The 24,500-nt window shown below is 27.2% G+C and overlaps 1 protein-coding gene across 1 annotated transcript in view; it reads left to right on the forward strand.

Annotated features, from left to right (window-relative positions):
- The window catches only part of LOC100205138 (protein phosphatase 1D), a 32,791-nt gene extending 16,753 nt beyond the window's left edge, over positions 1 to 16,038 (forward strand). The window contains exons 2-5 of the mRNA XM_065807393.1: positions 6,005 to 6,203; positions 6,309 to 6,457; positions 14,826 to 15,042; positions 15,142 to 16,038. Of these exons, the coding sequence (XP_065663465.1) occupies positions 6,005 to 6,203; positions 6,309 to 6,457; positions 14,826 to 15,042; positions 15,142 to 15,622 (1,046 nt within the window). The 3' untranslated portion in view covers positions 15,623 to 16,038. The remainder of the gene's footprint in view (positions 1 to 6,004; positions 6,204 to 6,308; positions 6,458 to 14,825; positions 15,043 to 15,141) is intronic.
- Positions 16,039 to 24,500: the final 8,462 nt, after the last annotated feature.

Consider the following 24,500-nt stretch of genomic DNA (forward strand, 5'->3'; position numbering starts at 1 on the left):
TTAAGTGGGCAAGGTTTGAAAAGTCAAGACCGTTCATTATGCAGTACAAATATAGCATTACGTTGCCTACCTTTATGGAAATAAATGTACAGTCTGGAAGAGGACGACGATCCAACATCGAAGGATTAGAGCCTCTGCCATTGTATCCTACTCGCTTGCCTATTTCGGATGCGAAAAAAAGATCTCATGCGCATGGTGAAATCGCGTGTTATTCCACCAGATTATGCCCAATGGTATAACAACCTACCGTCTGCAGTAGCCATGAGAGACAGTTTGCCAGAACCAACTGCTGATGAGTCAGAAATTGATGAATCGGACTATGAAGACAACTAGAACTAAGACTTAGTTTTCTGTCAGTCATTTTTTTCAGTATTACTATTATTATTCTGTTATACAATTTTGCTAATAAAACAATTTTTGTTCTTAACTCGGACTATGAAGATAACTAGAACTAAGACTTTGTTTTTTGTCAGTCATTTTTTTCAGTATTACTATAATAATTATTCTGTTATATAATTTTGCTATTATAACAATTTTCTGATTTTTCTGCTAATTAAGATTAAGATTTCACTTAGAATTTAATAATATTGATTACAAAAACATTGTTTACAAATTTTTAAATTCTGTTCAATTCACAGTTAATTTGAGTAAAGGTTCTATCTCCATGGTAATTGTAAAATTTGTCCCAAAATGTTACTAATTTTAAAAAGTTTGAACCATGATTGTCATTATCTGATAGTTTACACAATCATAAAAAGCATTTTGTATTAGTTAAAAAAGAATTTTAATTGGATTCATTATGTTTATAAATTTCAAAAATTCCATTCAACTCGCAATTAATTTAGGCAAAGGTTCTATCTCCATGATGACTTTTATAATTTGTGCTATACTCTCTTCAATGTTAATAATTTCAAAAAAGTTGAATTATTCCTATCATGTTTGATAGTTCTAATTGATCAAAAAACATTAACACTAACAAAAAATGAAATTGCTGATTTATGCTTAATGCTCAAACTTTGTTTTTGTTCTCCTGCAAAACTACCCAAAATGGAGATAGAACCTCTGCCCTCTAAGGCGATGATATATATATATATATATATATATATATATATATATATCTATATATATATATATATATATATATATATATATATATATATATATATATATATATATATATATATATATATATATATATATATATATATATATACAACCCGTAGATGTTGTTCGAAAGTTTTTTCCATATTTTGTTGACAAAAAGTTAAAATTAAAATGCAAGACCGAAATTACTTTTTTTTATTAATTGAGAGACTGCCTGCCCCAACCAAACCCTCAGTCGATGTAGCAACACTCCCTTGCGGGTCAGGCTAAAAGATAGTAGATGTAGCAGCACTCCCTTGCGGGTCAGGCTATTTTTCAGTCGATGTAGTAGCACTCCCTTGCGAGTCAGGCTATTTGTCAGTCGATGTAACAGCACTCCCTTGCGAGTCAGGCTATAAGATAGTCGATGTAGCAACACTCCGCGCATGATTTACAGTAAAAAAAAAATAGAAATAAAAACATTTTATTAAAAAAATTAAAAATAAAAACATTTTATTAAAAAAAATAAAAACATTGTTTATATTGTTAAAAACATTCAGAATGTTCTTAAAACATTTTGGTCAATTAAATTTGCATTTTTGTGGTTTTTTTTAAAAACGATTTATTTGTAATTAAATTAATGGTTTTTACTTTCGTCCAACACGCAAATGTTGGACGAAAGTCAAAAGTAATTAAAAGTGACGTATGTGTTGGCGTAAGAATCACTTTTTTCCTTCCGCTCTTCCCAAAGACAACAAACTATAGATCTCTCTCTCTCTCTCTCTCTCTCTCTCTCTCTCTCTCTCTCTCTCTTTATATATATATATATATATATATATATATATATATATATATATATATATATATATATATATATATATATATATATATATATATATATATATATATATATATATATATATATATATATAGTGCTGCTCAAAAGTTTAGCACTCAGCCAAATTAAATTTACTTTTTTTTTTTAAACCTAAAAAGTTGAAGTTAAAGTTATTTTAAATACAAAATTTATTTTTTAGAATATAAGGAATATATATAAAATAAAAAAACAAACAAAAAAAACAATGAAATAACACTGTTTTTTTTTTGTCAGAAGTTAATCATATATAAAAAAAGAAAAAAAAAGCTGCTCATAAGTTTAGCATGCTTAGTTTTAAAATGATTTCTAGGCCAAACCTCAATAAGGTATATGACCACCTCTATTTTTTATGCATAATGCACATGTTCTTATAGAATCAAAAAGTTTACAACAATATTCAACTGTTCAACTGTTAATTGATGATTTTAAATTTTCTCTTAGATCATTAGCTGAAGTTACTGGTTCTTTAGTAAGTTTTTGGTCCAGCACAGCCCAAACATTTTCAATTAGATTTAGATCAGGTAATCTAGCTGGTCACTGAAGTATTTGATATTGTTCGTTATTCTGAGCATCCACTCAGGTTCGTTAGCAAAAAAATGTCTTTGATAGGCATTAAATAAATTTCAAGGGTGTCAATATATCTATGTTGATCCATTCGACCATTGTATAGCATGTGTAAACCTGGGCCATCTTATGTGATGCAACCCCATATACCAACTGAGCCACCTCCACTTTGTAGCCTTGGTACTATAAAGCGACAATTATACTTCTCATTGTGGTGCCTACAAACAATTACTTTATTCTTATGATTTAGGGCAGTGTAGATTCATGGCTAAAAACAATTCTTCTTAATTCATTGTCACTCGTTTTTAAAAGTGTTTTAAAAAATTTAATTAGTTTTAAATGGTCTGACGGTTTTAATAATGGTTTTTTGATAACAACATAGCAACAAAGTTTACAGTCTATTGGTCTTCTATTAAATGTTTGTCTTGATATTTGGTTTCTAAGTGCCAGGTTTATTTCTTGTGCAATCTGTTTTGCTGAGTATTTAGGATTTTTTTCTGGCGATTCTATAAATAGAATTGCCATCAGTTTTACTTGTCATTCTTGGTCACCCAGATTGCTTTTTGTCAGCAGTACTACCAGTTTCGTTAAATTTGGTAATAGTTCAAGTTACACATGAAGGTGAAACTTTAAAACTCGAGATATTTCAATTTTAGAGTAACCTACCATATTAAGGCCAATAATACGCTGTTTGATTTCTTGACTTATTGCTTTTTTTCCCATGGCAAATTTTTATACAAAAACTAAACAAAAAGGATGAATGAATATAAAGCAAACATTCAAAATCACTATATCATAACAAATATTTTATATACAAAATATTAATTTAAATATATTTTTAATATTTTATTAAAAAAGAGAGTTTAATTTACTATTATGCAACTTTTTTTTTAGCAATAAAAGATAAAAACTCTCCTTAAAAGCTTTAAAGAGCATGCTAAACTTATGACCAGCTTTTTTTTAAGTTAAGAATACCAGGTAATGTATGTATGAAAAACAAAGGATGTGCTTAAGCCAATTTTTTAAATTTTCTATCTTATTTTATTAGGCTAGGTCTAATTAATTAATAATAAAAAAAAAAAACACTCAAAGCTTTTTCGACTTAAAATACTTTAAATGAAAAAAAGTAAATTTAATTCTGCTGCATGCTAAACTTTTGAGCAGCACAATATATATATATATATATATATATATATATATATATATATATATATATATATATATATATATATATATATATATATATATATATATATATATATATATATATATATATATATATATATATAACCCCTAACTGGTTGTCAGAAAGTTTTTCCGTAATTTGTTGACAAAAAGTAAAAATTAATTAAGACCGGAGTTTTTTTTTTTATTACTTGATAGACTGCCTGCCCCAACCAAACCCTCAGTCGATGTAGCAGCATTCCCTTGCGAGTCAGACTATAAAATAGTCGATGTAGCAACACTCTGTTGCGAGTCAGGCAAGATAGTCGATGTAGCAACACTCCTTGCATAATTTACAGTAAAAAAAATAAAAACATTTTATTAAAAAAAAAAACAAAAAAAAACATTGTTTATATTATTAAAAACATTCATAATGTTTTTAAAAACATTCTGGTCAATTAAATTTGTGTTTTTTTTTTAAATGATTAATTTGTAATTAAATTAATGGTTTTAAATTTCTGACAACACGCAAATGTTGGACGAAAGTCAAAAGTAATTAAAAGTGATGTAATTGTTGGCATAAGAATCATTTTTTTCCTTCCGTACTTCCAAATGCAACAATCTATAGAACTATATATATATATATATATATATATATATATATATATATATATATATATATATATATATATATATATATATAAATAACCTTAAGGTGTTGTTGTCGAGAACCGCTTTGTTTTTCGACTACATTGTTACATTTATTGTTAAATATATTTATTTACATATATATATATATATATATATATATATATATATATATATATATATATATATATATATATATATATATATCACTTAAATAAATTACATTTTTTTTATCAGTTTATTTAAGTAAAATGCCTAATACCTTTTTTTAATTGTAAAAGTTGATTAAACATGGCTTTTCTGAAAAAAAAAACACATGGTTTTTGAATGGATTTTAAGAAAAGATGGTTTTTTTAACCATGATATATACATAATACATATGTATTATGTATGCATACATACATGCATGCATACATACATACATATATACATACATACATACATTCATACATACATACATACATACATACATACATACATACATACATACATACATACATACATACATACATACATACATACATACATACATACATACATACATACATACATACATACATACATACAACTTCAGGTAAAAATAGAGACTCTGCATATAAAACAAAATTCAAAATGATTATGCAACATTTAATATCAAAAGTGAATAACTTAAGTGAAAGACAAGCATTTTTTAGGAATTAATCCAAATCCTTGTTACTATATCTGTTATTTATTTTAAACATTTTTTACATTCATTTAAACTAGAAAATCCTTATTGTAATCTAGCTGCTATATCACTTAAATAAATTACATTTTTTTTATCAGTTTATTTAAGTAAAATGCCTAATACTTTTTTTTAACTGAAAAAGTTGATTAAACATGGCTTTTCTGAAAAAAACACACATGGTTTTTGTTTTTATTTTAAGAAAAGATGGGTTTTTTTCAACCATGATATATACATAATACATATGTATTATGTATGCATACATACATGCATACATACATACATACATACATACATACATACATACATACATACATACATACATACATACATACATACATACATACATACATACATACATACATACAAACATACAACTTCAGGTAAAAATAGAGACTCTGCATATAAAACAAAATTCGAAATGATTATGCAACATTTAATATCAAAAGTGAATAACTTAAGTGAAAGGCAAGCATTTTTTAGGAATTAATCCAAATCCTTGTTACTATATCTGTTATTTATTTTAAACATTTTTTACATTCATTTAAACTAGAAAATCCTTATTGTAATCAAAACTTCTCATCAAAACTTTTGCACCTTATGAGTAGTCAACAAATGGAACTCCCTACCAAATGACGTTGTAAATGCGTCATCCTTGAGCAATTTTACAATCAAACTAGACAATTATCTAAAAGAAGAAATAATAGTTTATGAATAAAGATTAGAAAATATACCGCATAATATATTTGTATGAGAAGTTGACAGGCATTCATGTCTATACAAATCCAATTTGTAAACCTAATAAAATAAAAATAGTAATGATATAGTTCAAAAGTAAGTTTGGCATTTTGCAGAAGAGAAATTCAAGTTTTAAAAGAAAAACTTTTTAAGTTTTATTTTGTTTTAAAATTTTGGTTTAAAGAGAAGCAAATTAAAAAAAATTTATTTGTTTTTACTTACAATAGATACGTGGCCAAAAAGAAGAGATGGTAGTAACTCTACCAGTGGAACTACTGCCACGGTTGCTATAATTAAAGACAATAAGTTGTACATTGCACATGTTGGTGATTCAGGGGCTGCTATTGCTTACAAAAGTGGTGATGATTTTGTTTCTAAAGAATTAACTATTGATCATAAACCTGAAAATTTAAAGGAAAGATCTAGGTAACCTTTGCAAAGAACATAAATTGCTAAGTTAACATCTATTAGTAATTCAGGTAAACAAAAAACTTTAATAGTTTAGTAAATAAAAAAATATAATTTTTAAAGAATAGAGAATCTGGGAGGAAAAGTGTCTACAAGTGGTGTGCCTCGTGTTGTTTGGAAACGACCATTAAAAAATCCTCATTATATATCATCTGAAAACTCTGTTACACAGCATGAATACATACCATTTCTTGCAGTAGCAAGAGCACTAGGTATTTTTTATTTTATTATTTTTTATGTTTGCACACACTTTGATACTAACTTTGACCAACTAATCTCTGTAACAAAATTTTTAAATTTAACTAAAACATCTTTCCTTGTTTTTATTTTTTAAAAAAAAACCTCGTTTTTTAGAACACATTAGGACTACTGTCTATCCTTATTTATAATATAAGTTAAATGTATATATGTAATTGTAATATGAAAAATTAGTGTTCAAAAAATAGTGGTCAGTTTTTATGACCCTGCAAAGTTTACAGCCCTCTCAAATTGAGGGGGTTAAAGCTTTATATGATCACAATTATCGAAAAATAAGAGATTATTGCATGGAATTTAAAATTTATTGATGAATATAAATTTAGATTAAAATAGTAGAAAAAATGTTTTATAAACTCATTGTTCCCACAGTAAGGGCTGGGTGGGCCTAAAATTTAGGGTTTCTTTGTTCCCAAGCTATAATCACCACAATTCTTTGCAAAACATTCTCATTTGACATAAGCATGAAAATAAAAAAATTTGGAGTTTGCCAGTAAATGTCAAAACTCAAACATCTAAAAATCCAGTTTACACCTCTGATATATTAAAAGAACAGATATATATAGAAAAGCACTCTATTAAAACATGTGAGTGGTATTTTTATTTGGTGGCATCTTTGTGTTGGTAAAAAACTTTTAAGGTGCATTGCTTCAAAAAAATCATAATTTACTTAAAACTAAATTATATATAGTTATATATAATTAAATTATATATAATTAAATCACTAAATTATAAATAACAAACCTGTTTAAGTGTTATAGTAATACTTTCTAATAGAGTTTTCTATTCTGAATCTGATGTTAAATGATTTTATTTTAAAGATTAGAAGTTATTTTATAAAAACTGAAAAAAGGTAACATCCCACTTATGTTGTGCATAATTAATTTAAATATGCCAGATTAATTAAGTAGTTATTAATCAACTGAATATTATTTTATTAAGGGGCTGTTCATAAGTTGTCACCCTAAAATTTAACATTTAAATAGACAGAATTAAACTGGCTTAAATTTGCAGTGATTTTTAATGATTATAAAGTGTTATAATCAATCGTTATAACCCTCTATAATTAATATGGCTCTGCTAAAAAAAGATTGTTATATCTTACTTTTATTTATATTTTTAACTTAGCATGACATAATTTGTGAACAGCCCCTAAGTAATTAATGAAATAATAATCAGTTATTGATGCAGGGGCTATTCTAAACCGTTTTCAACAGTGTCAACTGTGTTTGAGTGCTAAATTAAAAATTGAGGACCTTTTTTATGTTTTTTACAGCTAATATTGTTTTTTTTGCAAAAAAACACAATTTTTTTGGGGTACCACCGCCGTAATTTTTTTTCTATAATAGCCCTTGCCAAGTGTTTATTTTCTTATTCTATTATTACATAATAGATAAATTTATTCTTCTTTTTAATAGTTTTTTTTTTTAATGTGATTTGGTTTTCTCCTATCTTATTGTTCATCCAATTAGATGGAACTTTATGTTTCTATTCTTTATATCATTGAACAACAGGGGGGGAAGGGAGAGGGAAAAGAAAGGACTTTTTTTTTGTGTGTGAAAGTTTTAGATTTAGAGAACTTTTTTAAGAAATTTATGATTGTGCCCCCCACCCCCACTCCAAATCCAGTGTCATCTGTCTTGGTATTGGCCAGCACAACAATTTGAAAAAAATTTTATAATGTATAGATAACACTAATGTAATTTTTTTTTTAATAATTTGCTGAGTTGACACAGAGTTGATTAATTCTCAGTTGATGTATGTAATGAAGCCCAAATTCAACCCTTTTTTTAAGTTCACTGTGCATTAGGGTGCAATCTTCTCCGTTTAGCTAGCGCTTTTGCACGCAGGCCAATACTTTGGTCAGCGCTTTTTTTAGCGCTTACGAATAATTTTTAACCGTGTTTTAAATTGCAACAAATCTTTTTTCTTAATCGAATTCTAATTAAAGAAAAAACAATTTTTTCTTTAAAATTGTGCACGCCAAACAAATAATTACTGTCCGGCCAGCACTTTTTTGTGCGCTGGCAGTAAATTTCAAACGGAGAAACTGAGGGTGATGCAACTTTTTTTGAAAATGTCTGCATGACCCCTAAAAATATTTTTTATTCCAAAATTTTTCAAATCTAGTATTATTTTATTATATAGAACACATTTAGGAGGTGTCAGCAGGCATTTTCAAAAAAAGTTGTTTTTAGCACCACCCTACTGTGCATATTTCTAGGTTTTGATGTGTACTTTAATATGTATGCACATTCACACTAGTTAGTGGATTTTTCATTGAACAATATTAAGTTGGCTCTAATCAATAATTAAAGTATTTCATCAACAAATTTTATTCCATATTGAAATTATTTTGTTTGCTTTTAAAACTGTTTTTTTTTTTTTTTTTTAAGTTCATGCTATGCAAATGTTTTGTAGTTATAGAGTGCTTGTATTGTAAGCAAGAATCACTTACTTTGTGCTAGCAAATATACTGTTGTTTGTTCTAAACATTCTCCTTTAAATTTCGAAAAAATAAATGTGTATGGTAAAGAATGACTCTTTCCTCCTCCATCTGTATTTCATTGTGTTAAGTCCAGCCTTGTACCAACTGCACCACCAAAATCAAGGGCTACAGTTCAGCAGCTTCAAGTGCAAGAAATGTACGAGGTGATAATCTTGAAGCGTTTACAGCTGTGGATAATTTGCATTATAATGATGTGGTTAGTATTTACCCAAAAAAATACCAAAAGATTTACTAAAATTAATAGTTGTATATAAATATGATGAAAAAACTATTTTCCAATCAACTTAATTTTGCAGTGGTCTAGTTAATACTAATTTTGTTTAAGTTATTGTTTATAAAGTTGTTTTATAAAGTAATTTTATTGATTTTTTTATTTATTTGTAATTTATTATTAACTTATACTAAATCTTTCTTCTAATTTAAAATAGACATTATTATGTTATGTAACAAGTTTGTCAAAAACTACGTAAGGAATTTTAAAAAATGGTCAAGTTTGGTTGAAGTTATAATATATTTGACTAATGTTGAAATATCGAGAGAAAAAAGAAGTTCTTATAGAAAGTTTACCTTCTATGAAAATCTCAGGTATTGGTGATAAATTGTATTCTACAGACATGATTAAATGATTACCAGCTTCCCAGTGTTTCTACTCTACAAAAATTGACATCAAAAGCTTCTAAATTTAATAATGAAGAATTTGTTTTATGTGTATTTAACAAACTTACAGGTTGCTGACAACAGTATGTTCTAATTGTAGATTTAACAAAAACAATATTAGCTGTTATGATTATATGTCTTATTAGACTATATATCCAAATATCTCTAAATGGCTAGAAAATAAGTTTTGTTGCACATATTTGGGATAAAGTAAGGGGGCAGAATTTTGCATAATCAAAAATTTTATAGAATATTTTGAAGCAATTTAAGAATATAACTTTTTATTTTAAATCACCTATTTGTAATATTGAGTTATTGGAAGTAATTCAATGAGACAAAGCTATTCTGTTCTACACATCCCCACCCCACCCCACTCTTTTTTTCAAACTGCCTGATTTTAGTTATAAAAAAATGTTCACACAACATCAAAAATTTTGCATTTTAAATAAAGTTTAAAAATAAAAATGTCAGGAATAGTCATGAGTTTTAAAAACTTTTTCAAAAAGAATTGTAGTCATTTTCATTTTAGCTTTTAATGTCACTCATCTTCATATCAATGTTTTCATCTGAATTCTTTTTCTTATCTTTGCACTTTTGCTAAAATCTCAATCTCTCTTTATGACAAGAACGTTGGTTTGTTTTGCAAAGGTTTTTTTTACCTTTACAGCTTCAGCTAACAAAATCAAGAATTGCATCAAACATATGCAGGTTCTTTAGTTTGATGTTCATCTGACCACTAGTAGTTTGCCACCCATTACCAACTGGGCTATTAACATTAATCCAGTGTCAAGCATCTTTTCCATATGTAAGCAACATAGTTATTCCGATTAATGTGATTATCAAGAGCATCATTCTTGGGAGGTATAAATTTTTTTCTGTACTTTCCTTTCCTAAAGAGCTAATAATGAGGTTAGTGTACGTCCAATATATTCCATTCACCATATGCATGGCAGACAAATTTTTAAACTTAATACATATTTTTTTCTTTTTCATACATATCAATTTAAATCTTTGTTATATATAATGACTAAAGGATTGCTTTCTGTTGATCTTTTATTATGTTCTGCATAATCTATACTCTGCAAAGGATAATGATCGGAAACAAAATCAACTTTAGGTGATTTATGATAACAAGCATATCTGGTACAATAGTCACAGTAAATATTTCACTTTCTTTATACAAGCGATCTTTGATTAAATTCTACAGATTAAATCGTATGAATCTTTATAGATGAGAAGATTTTCTAACAATACTATTTCAAACACACTTTACATATGCTTTGTAGCAACGTGAATGATAACAAACTTAAATAACAGAATAATTTTTAGAAGAACATTGCACATCGCTACCTATTTGCCATAGAAAATTTGTCTTACTTTTATATTCCACTGCAAGTCACAATTTTCCAGCATGATAAGTTAATGATTAAATTAATTTTTGGATTTTTAATATTTTTACAAACTTTTTTAAATAAAATATTATATTGAATCTACTATATTTTTTAATCATTTAATACAAAACTTCACAAAAATAGTATAAAAATTTATGCTTTTAACAAAATCTTTTCTTAAAAGAGTAAAATTACTTTGAAAATGTTAATAAAAGAAATAAAAAACTAAATCGTAAAATTAAATAACAAATTAACTAAATCAAAAAAATAACAAATCATAGTATTTCAGTTATGCTTTCTAACAGATAATCCATATTCTAGGTAGAAAATTAGCAGACTTAATTTGTTTTTTTTTGTTTTTTTTATTAAATTCGACAGATAAAAACCTTTTACATTTTTTTTCTAAATTAAAAAGTTAATTAGGATTTACTAAGGCTGAAATTGTTCTTGTTGTAAATATTTTTTATGCCTATCTCTGTTTTTTCAACTCTTTCCAAAGTCTTTTCTAAAATAACTTTATTTTTAAATCTTTGATAACTAGAACAATGATACTAAAAGCTGGCCTAAATCTGAAACAACTGCAATTTGTTGTTACTTTATCTAGAAGTTGTTTTTGAAGTTGTACTTTATCTTCCTTGCTTAAATGACAAAAACTTTTAACAAATAGTTCTTTGTTAAAATTTTAATCTCTTCATGCTTGAAAAAATTATGAAAATATTTTAGAAGAAACTTATAAATTTGACAAGGTCATCATGTTTCACATCCTCTTTAAAATGAATCAAACGTTAACATGCAAGTTTACTTGTTTAAAAAATAGACCCTAACTTTGAGCAACAGGATGAAACAGATAGACCTGTATACGGCCTATATTGGTAGACCCACTTTTATAGTTTGCATGATTCCAATATGTTGTCTTGAGATTTTTTAGTAATTCTATACTTAGATTGTGGGATGACCTTAGGAAACTCTTTTACTCTTTCACATTTAAAAAAGCTTTAATCTTTTCTAAAGCCTGTTGAGCAACAAAATTTTTCTTTGTGTTTGAGAATTTTTGTGAAGAAAGTCTCTGCATAATCAATACATCCTAATATAGACCAAATCAATTTTAATGGAACTGTTTTATTTTTATAAAAGTTTATTTATGTCTGGAAAATTATTAATGCTCACAAACTTGGTGATGATAAAAGGTTAAAAATCATTGAATCACCAGATGACCTTTGCCTGCAACAACTACTTTCTTTATCAAAAATATGTGAAGTTATGAATTACCATAATAGAAAAAAGGAAAGAATAAAACACTGACTCTTAAAACATCTAAAGCAATACCCCATACATTAAAAGGATTAGTTGAATTAGCAAAATATTTGTTAAGTAAATCACACAAATTTGTAAAACTTGGTGACTTTACATTCAATCGTATTGAAAAATCTTTTATTAAGTTGCATCAAGGGTGCTGGAGGTGCATGTTTTATTTCAGTTCATCATATATTTATTTGGTGGTGCATACCACCGAATAAATATATGATGAACAATTTTATTTCAGTTTTTGAAAAAACTAAAATTAAACGCTTAAAACTACTTTTACAATATGATTTAAACTTTCATTAACTTGATGTTAGTCAAAGTTGCATCAACTGTCAGAGGCAAGAGATACAAAAAAGAAAGTGAAGTTTTTGATTATTTAAACATTTAGTTTAACAGTTGCTGTTGAAATGGCTTTAGTTTATGTCACTGTTTACCTTCAATTAAAGACTGTTTAGAAAGATCTTGATACTGATACATACTTGTATCATAGTGAGTATGGTGCTTATCTTAATGACTTATGTAGAGGTGGTTTGACAAAGTTAACTGACATTTTATATCAATTTTCTTTCTTTTGTTATGTACTTCTTATTGCGCTGGATCTAACTTTAACAGTTTGGTCACAGTTTGAATAAAATGTAGTAAATGTTATAAGATTGTTTTACTATGAGAAATAATTTTTCTACTTCAGTTTCTTGTCAAAAAAGTGACGCTGGTAGATAAGAACTTGATTACCATAACAAATTACCATATAGTTATTTAAAAGATCTTTAAGATATGATCTAAGAATAATTAAACTTTAATAACTGTTGATAAGAATTTCACATTAAAACTCACAATGAATCTTAAGTCTACTTTGAATATTGTAAAACATATTTGGCATTCATATGCTATGCCAAGGACGAATCTATACGGGGGGGTGGGGTGGGGGAGGGGGGTAAGGGGTGATTGTCTCACCTTAGAAAGTTTTGAAATTTTTTATTTTTGTAAGTTTATATATTAAACACAGCAAGTTGTTTGAAAACGGAAATAGTATAGTTGGGCTGTCTAAATAAAATTGCAATTTTAATAAAATTATGTAGTGCAAATTCAAAATTGTGTGATTGCTTGCTTACAAATCATTAAATCTGAAAATCGCCCCTCCCCCTCCTTACTAGATCATCTGCATCCCCCAAATCAAAAAATATTTAAAATCGTCCTCTTTTGACATGGTCTGGATCCACCCTTGTGCCTTGCACGTGTAATGAGAATAACAAAATAAATTTTCTCGCTCTGTTATTACATTGATAACTATTGTAATGATGAGAGTTACACAAATATTTATTGTATAAAAAAGATGCATATATTCATTAAAGTGGAGCCAGTTATGAAAGATCTCTGAAAATTATTAATTTAAATAATATTTTTTTGGTATTTTTTGCTTTAATAATAAATTTTTCTTTTCTTTTATCAGTTTTTTATCGAGTAAGTTGCTTGATAAAGAACTCTCTGGAATAATCTTTTAATGTCATCAAATTCAAATACATTTGCCAGAACTTAATAAATCCGCAAATTTGCTTTTTACATTGAACTGGTTAAATAAACAAACTGAAGACTGAACTGTTAGTTTATGATTATTTATATTAAATTTTTTTATTGTTATTTGTTTTTTTTAATTTAAGTATAGTAACATATTTGAGTTGTGATTGATAATGAATGTAATTGGTGAGTGTACCAAATACACTTAGACAGCTATGTCATTATTCAGCATCGTTACGCTATTTAAAATTCATATGTCAAGTTTAGCTTTAAAGAGTTCACAGAAGTAGCATTTATGACATCAGTAGGTAGTCGATTTTATTAAAAAAAAGCTCTGTTAAAAAAATAATGCAGAGGCAAAAAACTAGTTGTTTTTTTTTTCGCGATTATACTTCATTTGATGACCTCTTGCTGATTGATAACTTCTTGGCAAAACTTCATTAATTGAATTTACTTTTACAATTCCATTGAATAACTTGTCATAATTGAATAACCTCATAAAATTAAACTTTACCAGCCATTTGTTGAACCAGTTGACAGCTTTATGTAGGTCATTTTACAATAGTTTAACACTTGCTTCACAGTCAACCATTGAAAATACTTCTGCATCATCAGAATAGATCTTTGAAATATTTACAAAATTCTCAAGCAAATCATTAATGTTAATAATAAATATGTCTGATTCGTTTTTTTGTTTTTTTTTAATGATTACATTTTTGGCTCTTTTATTTCTTTCATTTTTTTCATTGACAGCTGCATTTACTACCGATAGTTGCTCTGCTGGTTTTTTACTCTGCTTTGATGGTTTTTTACTCACTCTGTTAGCTATGTTAGCTGTGTTTATTATTATATTTATTATTAGTAGTAATAGTATTAAGTCGTTAAATGTATTTATTATTTAGTTTAACATTGAACAAACAAAAAATTTTAAGTGTATTTATTTTATAGGTGATTTTTGGAGTTTTGATCCTGAAAGAAATGAATTCATTGTTTCTCCAGAACCTGATATCAAATGCCTTGACATTGTTCCAGATATTCATAAATTTCTCATTTTAGCAAGTGATGGTTTGTGGGGGGTAATGAATGCAAAGCAAGCTGTAGACATAGTAACAAACTACGAAAGGAACGCAGATGAAATGCCTTTAGAAAGAAATTGTGCAACTGTGTATTTGTTTTTTTTTTCCTCATATATTTGTGCTTCTATAATGTTTATTTTTTTTTTTTTTAATTATTTTTGTCTATATATTTTTATATGTTTAAATAGACTATGCAACCAATCACTGGAGTTCTGGAAAAAACGGCGTTCTCGTGCTGACAACATCTCAGCTGTTGTACTGTTCTTTGATGAAGAGTTTGGTAGTTGTGATCCTTTGTACTATGATTCAGAAAATAGCACTTTAAGCTTAGAGGATGGGGAAGATACACCGCCATTATTTGATGCTTTACCCCCAGTTTTAGTGCGTAATTTAGACTTTCAAGAAATTCCACTTTCTGCTCGATTGCCTGTCAAGATTTTGTCAGGATCATCTCAGAAAAGGAATTATAAGCACAAACGTAAGCACGAGGATGATCACAAAGGAAGCAAGTTGAAATATGTTAAAATAGGAGTTGATGATAACATTAAAACTGATGTTAGCCCTGAAAGTTTAAATGAATTACAACTTGATGAAATGTTTGCTGATGATGAGAATGAGGATGCTTCTTCAGCTAAAATCTCAATTTTAAAACCATTTCTTAAGTCTTAGTATCATAGTTTTTTCAATTTTAATTTTGGTTATTCAAAATTTTGATTAATATTTATTCAAATAAATTATGATAACATTTATGAGCGCAAAAGTGTTTTCTAAAAACCTGCTCATTACCATTTGTGTTAAGTTTTTTCATACCTTATGTTATTGTATATAATACTAGCGTATTACAAAATTATTTTTTGTCAACAAATTATATAAAATGCAATCTGCTAAATAACAAATGGTATACACACCTGATAGTTCATGGTGCAACAAGAAGTTTCCAATAAATGAGCGTTTTAATTTTTATATTTTAATATATACCTTTTTACTATTTTGTGCTTTAATTGTTAAATTGCTTGTTTTATTTAATGTATAAATTTAATGCGTTAGTAAATTAAATGTTTATTTATTTTAGTAATATTATATAATGGACAGATCATAATTTATGCCTTAATAGAAATATTTATTACTGTATACAGTAATACATATTTATATAATATATATAATATATATATATATATATATATATATATATATATATATATATATATATATATATATATATATATATATATATATACACATATATACACACACACACACACACACACACACACACACACACACACACACACACACACACACACACACACACACACAGGTGTCTTTTAGATTCATTCCCCCTTTTGGTTTACAAAATTTTTTAAAACGTAGTACGTACCTGTATATACATGTGTATATAATATTTATGTGTATATAGCATATATATATATATACATATATTTATATATATATATATTTATATTTATATATATATAATATATATGTATTAATATATGTTTATACATATATATATATATATTTATGTGTGTGTATATGCAGAGACATTGGTATGTAATATAGTGCTATATATATATATATATATATATATATATATATATATATATATATATATATATATATATATATATATATATACATATACATATTTAACGTGTTATTCAGTATGTAAAATTTTTTTTTTAATTTAATCAGTTGTATTTTTTTTTTTTTTTTGGGTTTTATTTTTATTAGATTTTTTTTTTTTTTTTTTTTTTTTTTTTTTTTTATTCAAAAGGATCTGTATAATGATGAAGTATTTGTATAATTTATATGAAATATAAATATAAACTTAATAATGACAACAATTCTTTTTTTTTTTTTTTTTTTTTTGCTGATGACTGCTAGGTTTTGGGTTTTGTAACTTTTTAAGTATGCAAGGTTAATGGTTATTTCAATGTTATTCATTTTTAACGCAAAATCAAGTTTAATTTTTATATTATTTTAATACTTGTCTTTTTAATTCCGGTAGTGTTTTTTCCAGGAACTATCTCCGTAAAATCTTACTATGCAAGTTACCTAAATATTTATTTACACTTGGCACAAATTTAAGTATATTAAAAATTCATGAATGTTAATATTTTATACTAATTCACCTTTCCTCCTATATTATTTCATTATGGTATTTGTGTGTACAGAAAAATCAAGAACTTGCAGTTCATAGTATTTTTAATTTTTCATTATTTCGTGGCTTGCTCGTACATAAATAATATTTTTCTCTTATAATTAATTATATTTACGTGAAAATCTTTTACAAATCTTATTATCCCCCGCTGAAGAATAACTGCATTGTAAAATAAAAAATATTTTAACGTAGTTGTAGTTGAATATCGTTAGAGAAGCTTGTTTGAAGTATATTTTACAAGTATATTTAAGTAAATAATTATAGTATATAATTAATTCTATAAGTATTCCTGTTGGTTCTAGCTTTTTTAAAAGCCCTAGCGTAATTCCACTTTATGCAACATTTTGTATAATTTCAAATAAGGAATTTAATAGTGATAAAAACAAAACAATCTCTGAAGATGTAACTTAAAGGTCAAAAGACAACATATTTGTTTCCGATAACACATCAATATATATTTACTTATATAGTATCAGACGATATTTTGAAAGAATAGCTGCTAAACGTAAAATAGCTAATATTTACTCAAATAAATTATGATAACATGAAAATTTATGAGCGCAAAAGTTTTTTCTAAAAACCTGCTCATTACCATTTGTATTAAGTTTTTATATACAATACACATAAGGTTGTGTTAACCTTTTGTATATTGTATATAATATTAGCGTATTACAAAATTATTTTTTGTCAACGAATTATATAAAATGCAATCTGCTAAATAACAAATGGTATACACACCTGATAGCTCATGGTGCAACAAGAAGTTTTCAATAAATGAGCGTTTTAATTTTTATATTTTAATATATACCTTTTTTCTATTTTGTGCTTTAATTGTTAAATTGCTTGTTTTATTTAATGTATAAATTTAATGCGTTAGTAAATTAAATGTTTATTTATTTTAGTAATATTATATAATGGACAGATCATAATTTATGCCTTAATAGAAATATTTATTACTGTATACGGTAATACATATTTATATTATATATTTTATATATATATATATATATATATATATATATATATATATATATATATGTGTGTGTGTGTGTATATACACACACACATATATAAGTATCTTTTAGATTCATCCCCCCTTTTGGTTTAGCAGCTCTTTTTTCAAAAAGCCCTTTTTAGCCCATTTAGCAGCTCTTCTTTCAAAATATCGTATCAGACAATATTTTGAAAGAAGAGCTGCTAAACGTTAAATAGCTGGTTGTCATTTATTCAAATGAAACTATGTAAAATAGATGTTGCGTTAATTCGCTAACGCAGCAGCCTGTTGGTTTCTTGATTTTATATATAAAAGAGAAAGCGCTCTTTTCGCTCTCTCTCTCTTTCTCTCTTGCATTTCATATTATTCAACGTGTGACTTGGCACACGCACTTGGCGCGATCCAAGATTTTATCGTAAATAACAAGTCGTATCTTCAAGATATATATTATAAAGTAATCTTATCTACGTGATTTATTACTAGAGTCCCTTCTAAACTCTTTAATAGATTAGAGTTTAACCAAATATTTTATCATATAGAATTAAACCAAGAAATGGCAATGGCTGTGCTAATTATTGAAATTAAATTTGGCCAAAATCGTTTTTGTGAAATATTTGTTAACGAGTAAATGAAAAAATGTTGAAAAATTTAAGCCTAATTATAATGGAAAAAATTCTACATTGCGTGGACCATTTGTTTAAAACTAATTTGACTGAGGAAAATTCAAGCTTGCCATAATGTTAATCAATATTGATAAAATAATTCAAATTAAATCAGAAACTAAAGATCAATACAAAAGCGGATTAAAAAACTTACTGCATCGAATTTTGGTACAGTTATAAACCGTTGAAATAATACTCCTCCAGCTTCATTGTAAAAAAAACTATTAAGAAACTGTGATAGTAGTTTACAATCACAAGCTTGTCAGCGGAGTATTGAAAATGAAGATATTGCCCATGAAAAGTTTAAAGAAAAAGTTACCTGTGATCCTAAAAAATGTGATCTCGTTATAAATCCTAAACGCCATGGCTGGTTCTAGCCCTAATGGGTTGTGTTTTAACTAAGACAACTACAAAATGATTGAAGTAAACTGCTCTTTTTAAAAAATAAATCTTTGCGTACAAAAAGCTTGTACCAATAAAACTTTTTGTATGGAAATAGTAATGGACAGCTAAAACTAAAAATCAAACAGTTTATTTTACCAATATCAATCATAATTATTATTTCTAAAATCTCCATGAAATTCTGGTTCTTTTGAGACCCAGGTTATTATACTTTTGAAGAAAAAAAAATTCACTATATATGGGAGCCAATCAAGGGTCATGGTGGGTGACCTTTTTCAAAAGTTAATTAAGACCAATGACTTTTCAGTTACTTTCAAACCAAAGTTCATATTTTTTATACAGGAAACTGGAGATACCAAAAAGTCAACATCCTAATATATAATTATTATACAGTAAATATGGAGCGAAAAAAAAAATAATAATAATTGAAACTAAGATACAATATTTAAAATTCGTGAAATAAATATATAAGTAAATGCACTAGATTTTCAACTGTTAATCACAGCATTAAAGTGGATTTCAATTGAGTTGTCTAGAAATATAGAATAATAACTTAGCTTATCAAGCCGCAAACTGCATTGGTAGGTCATCCATTTTGTTTTCGCTGTTTATTTACTGTATACTTGAAAATCTACCTCCATAAATAAAACACATCTAATTATCTCCGCATCAGTTGCCCATGTCGCATCTTTAAGCATTTTGGTTTTACTAACATGTCACGGCGTTAATTTTTGTTCAAAAATCTCCCGATTGCCAGTTTGCGCATTTTCACACTTACAGTCATAGTAAGTGGAAGACATGTAAAAATAACAGTAAAATTTTAATAGACCAATCAATATCAAAAGTTTTTGCGAATGGTTTCTATTGGTACAGAAATTTGGCGCTAAACTTGAATTTTATTTATAAGAAAACAAAGCGTATATTTATGTACCTCATCCTTCCATTTTTTAAATTATATCTTGAGATTGTACTTTCACATTGAAACATAATATCAAATTGATATTTGCAGAATTTTTTTTTTTTTACTGCTGATTATGATAGAGAATTTTATGCTGATTAAGAATCGTATAAAAACTTAGGTCTGAAAATCAACAGAAAGTGCTCTAATTCGTTGTTGAAAATTAAAAAATTACGCTAAAAAAAACATTTGCCATTTTTTTTAATACTTGGTTATAATTAGGGATCGCTAGTTTACGGTATACTAAAAATTCAGTTTACAGTTTACCGTATAGTATACCGTAAAGTATACCGTAAACAAAACTTTTTTTTGGCGAAACTGTATAACAAGTTTATATTAAAGAAATGTGTTTGTTTTTTAATTAAATGTCTTTGTTTTTATTTATGCGTATTAGTATAATATATAATATAAGTTACATTATATTTAATATAAGAAACTTATATAATAAACACTTTTTGAATGACATTTGGTATGGTTGTCTTCATCGAAAAGTCGTTCGCATTTGTATGCCGGTGACCCTGGTTATTTTCTGATATGCGATGAAACGGAAGCGGACACAATATGACAAATTGAAACGGAAGCGGAAACAATATGTCAAAAATCTTTGTATATAAATGCAACGATATTTCCCTGTTGTTGTATACTTAAAACATTACTTACTTTTTAAATAGGCCATAAATTACTTTAAAATAATTTTACACATTCATAGTTTCAGCAGATTTAATACATTTTTTATCATTTTTATTAGTATATCAAGGGTAGTGTGTTTCTCTTTAAAGTCAGTTTTCTTACAATTTTTTATTAAGCTTTCGGCCAAAATCAACTCGACAGCTGTTTAAGAAACCGACTGTATGTTTGCATTAAATAAAAAATTTGTTGTAAAATGTTAATGCTCATTTCACTGTGGTACATCGACTCATTACAAACTAATTAAAAAATAGATTTCGGCATCACTCTAAATTAAAACAAGACTTTTATCTCTGGATTAAAATAACCGACGAACCCAGCAAAATAGTCAAACTAGCACAGGGTTTAAAAAGCTTTTTTTTTTTGTTGTATTTCATATTTATCTGCTTAAAAAGTTAAAATAAAAACAAGTTTTTATATATACCAATATAAAATATTCACATCCTGAATGTTCTATTCCTCCCCCCCCCCCCCCTTAAATTTGCTTTTCATTTGAAGTTTGATAATTGCAAATATTTGATGAGCCGGATAATCCCATGAAATTGCTAATTATAAAATTTTGCTCCACATTCTTACTAAATAAATGAAAAAAATGAAATAAAAAAGTTTGATCAAAATCAGCAACCACTTGACAATGGATTCTTATCTTGCTTCTTCATTTTTAAAGCAAACGTGTTTGTTTTTTTGCATAATTTAAATTTTAAAAATAAATTCTAGTGTTTTCGAAAAATTTTAAATAAAAATAGTAAAATAAACACACTCAAATTGAAACAAAAGTAAAAAATTAATAAAGTTAACAGAAACATTTCTATTAATCTTTTTCAAAAAATTACAAGAATGTTTTTCTATAATGTAATTTAAAGAATTTTTTAAAATTAATATTAGTAATTAAAAATAGTTTTTAATTAATCAACTGAAATGATATCATTTGTATCAACTGAAGTCTCTAGATTAAAATCAACAGCAACATCATCTTCATCAATCTCATTATGATCACTAGTATTACAAAGGATTATATCAGCAATATTTGCTTCTTTTTCATGGAGTGTGGCATTTGCATACATAAGAACTAAGCAGATTGCTTTATCTTTTGCAAGTCGGTTTCTACGCTTTGAATGTATAAAATCATACAAACTCCATATCTGTTCACTGAGAAGTTGGAATGGTAAAGACTATTCGTGCAACTTTACCTAAATTTGGAAATTTACTTGTACCCTCAACACTCCACGAGATATCAGGATCCATTAATTTAACTCGAGCTGCAAAATCTGGAGTTAATTTGCGCATAGTCTCTGAAAAGATCTTATTTCATTTTTTGAAGTTTGACAATTGCAAAATCCTCTTGTTTCAACTATGTACTTTGGAAGTAACTCAAGGACTTTTACAAGATCACTTTTAATTGATGGAGGAGGCTCAGTATACATATTTCTACCACCATGATTTCGTGGATCAAGAAAGTACGCGAACCCCATGGATGGTGTATGTACAAATTCCCATTGGTGTAAAACAAGAACTTTCAATACTGAGTCTTCACTCCATATTTGCATTAAATTAACAAATCCTAAATAAACTTCAGAAAGTAAACAAGTATCTGACTCCAGTTTAACTATTAGTTTTGATAGTGGTTTCATAACATTAATAAAACGTTGACAATCTTCCCAAAAAAAATTGTCTTGTATAATATTTATATACTCTAACTTTTTTGTAGATAAAGATGTACGCGTAAAGGCACCTGAATTGACTAAATTCAAATAGACTAACTTGTTTTCAAGATTACGAGCAACTGATGTATGATGGCTATACCACCGTGTTAAAACTGCATGTGATAATGCTTGCATTTTCTTTAAATTATTTTCTTGTTAAACACGATTTTGAATTATACGAAATTGGTCAACAAGAGATGTTCTTTGCTTAACAAATGCTGTCAGTTTTCTAGACTTTTCTAAAACATCCACAAATTTAGGCAGAAGGCAAATATCTTTTACTAAAAGATTAATTGTATGGGCTGCACAACCATTACAAAATATTTTTGGAAATTTTTTTTCAATAATATCCCATGCAGCTCTCATGTTTGAGGCATTATCAGTTACAATACTTGTAACTTTATCAACACCAACCTCTAGAATTACATTTTCTATGCGAGTTGCAATATTAATGCCAGTCTGTTGCTCCTGACCAGTTGGCTCAATTTTGTAAGCAATTGCTTTCATTGTCCTATTTTCAACATGAATCGAATAATTAATGAGATGATTTGTATTAATGTTTGAAAAACCATCAGTCACTATACTTACATATTCAGAATTATTGACATATTCTTTTATTGAACGTTTTTCATCATTTAATGCGTTCTTATGAAGACGCCCACTAATGCATTTACTAGATGGAGGCTTATATGCAGGCCTAAGATTTGCATGATTTTGCTTCCAATCAGCTAATGCAAAAGGTACTCCTGTATGGAAAAACACCCTTGCATATGATTTATCAATCTTTTCAATGTCATCTTTGTTTATAGTGTCAAAGTATGAATTTAGCATTGTTCTTTTAGAAGATTGCCTAGAAAAGAAATTTTCAGAGATTTGTGGGGCCATATTTTCATTGCTTTTTGTTTTAACACACTTTGAACTAATCTTTTTATTTTTTCGAAGCACAATTTAACATTGTCAGATGCTTTTTCACATCCCCTTATATACTGCATCCATCTGAAAGTTGAGCGTGCTGTAATTTGTTTATCACAATATTTGCAATAAATTTTCTTGTTGAACCTTTTACAAAAAAAGAGACATACTTGTAAATTTGATCAACCATCTTAATTATTTTACTTAAATACAATAGTAAACATATGTATAATATTATTAACATTATTAAGTTAATATTATTGTTATTGTTAATAATGAACAATAACAATAATAATAATAAAAGTAGTAACAGTAATAATTATAGTAATTATTATCATTTGATTCAGATAACATAAATCCAAAGAATAAACAAAAAACATGTAAAAAAAAAGCAAAAATATTTTTTAAAAAAGGTAAAAAGCAACACAAACTGCGTGGTATAGAAATTTATTGGTATAAAACAGTTTAACAAACTAAAACAAAAAATATTAAAAAATCAAATTAAAAATCACTTTACTTATTTATTCAATAATATATTAAATAAAGTATAGCATTTAAATACATTAAGAAAATAAGTATAATCATTAAATCATCAAGTCATTCCGGAAATATTTCATAAATAAAAGCATATAGGTATACTAAATGGTATACTAGCATTCAGTGGGGCGACTGAATAAGTGCGAATTTCATAACTGCGAATCTGCATAAGTGCGACTGGCATAAGTGCGAACTGGCATAAGTGCGAACTGGCACAAGCGCGAACTGGCATAAGTGCGAATCACTTGCAAAAACTGGCATAAGTGCGAACTAGCACAAGCGCGAACTGGCATAAGTGCGCCAAAAGAATTTGCAAACATTGGCATAAGTGCGAACTGGCATAAGTGCGAACTGGCATAAGTGCGAAACAATTGCAAAAACTGGCATAAGTGCAAACTGGCACAAGCGCGAACTGGCATAAGTGCGCCGAAAGCATTTGCAAACATTGGCATAAGTGTGAACTGGCATAAGTGCGAACCAATTGCAAAAACTGGCATAAGTGCGAACTGGCACAAGCGCGAATTATTATAA

Source organism: Hydra vulgaris, chromosome 10, assembly GCF_038396675.1.
Source record: "Hydra vulgaris chromosome 10, alternate assembly HydraT2T_AEP".
Classification (NCBI taxonomy): domain Eukaryota; kingdom Metazoa; phylum Cnidaria; class Hydrozoa; order Anthoathecata; family Hydridae; genus Hydra; species Hydra vulgaris.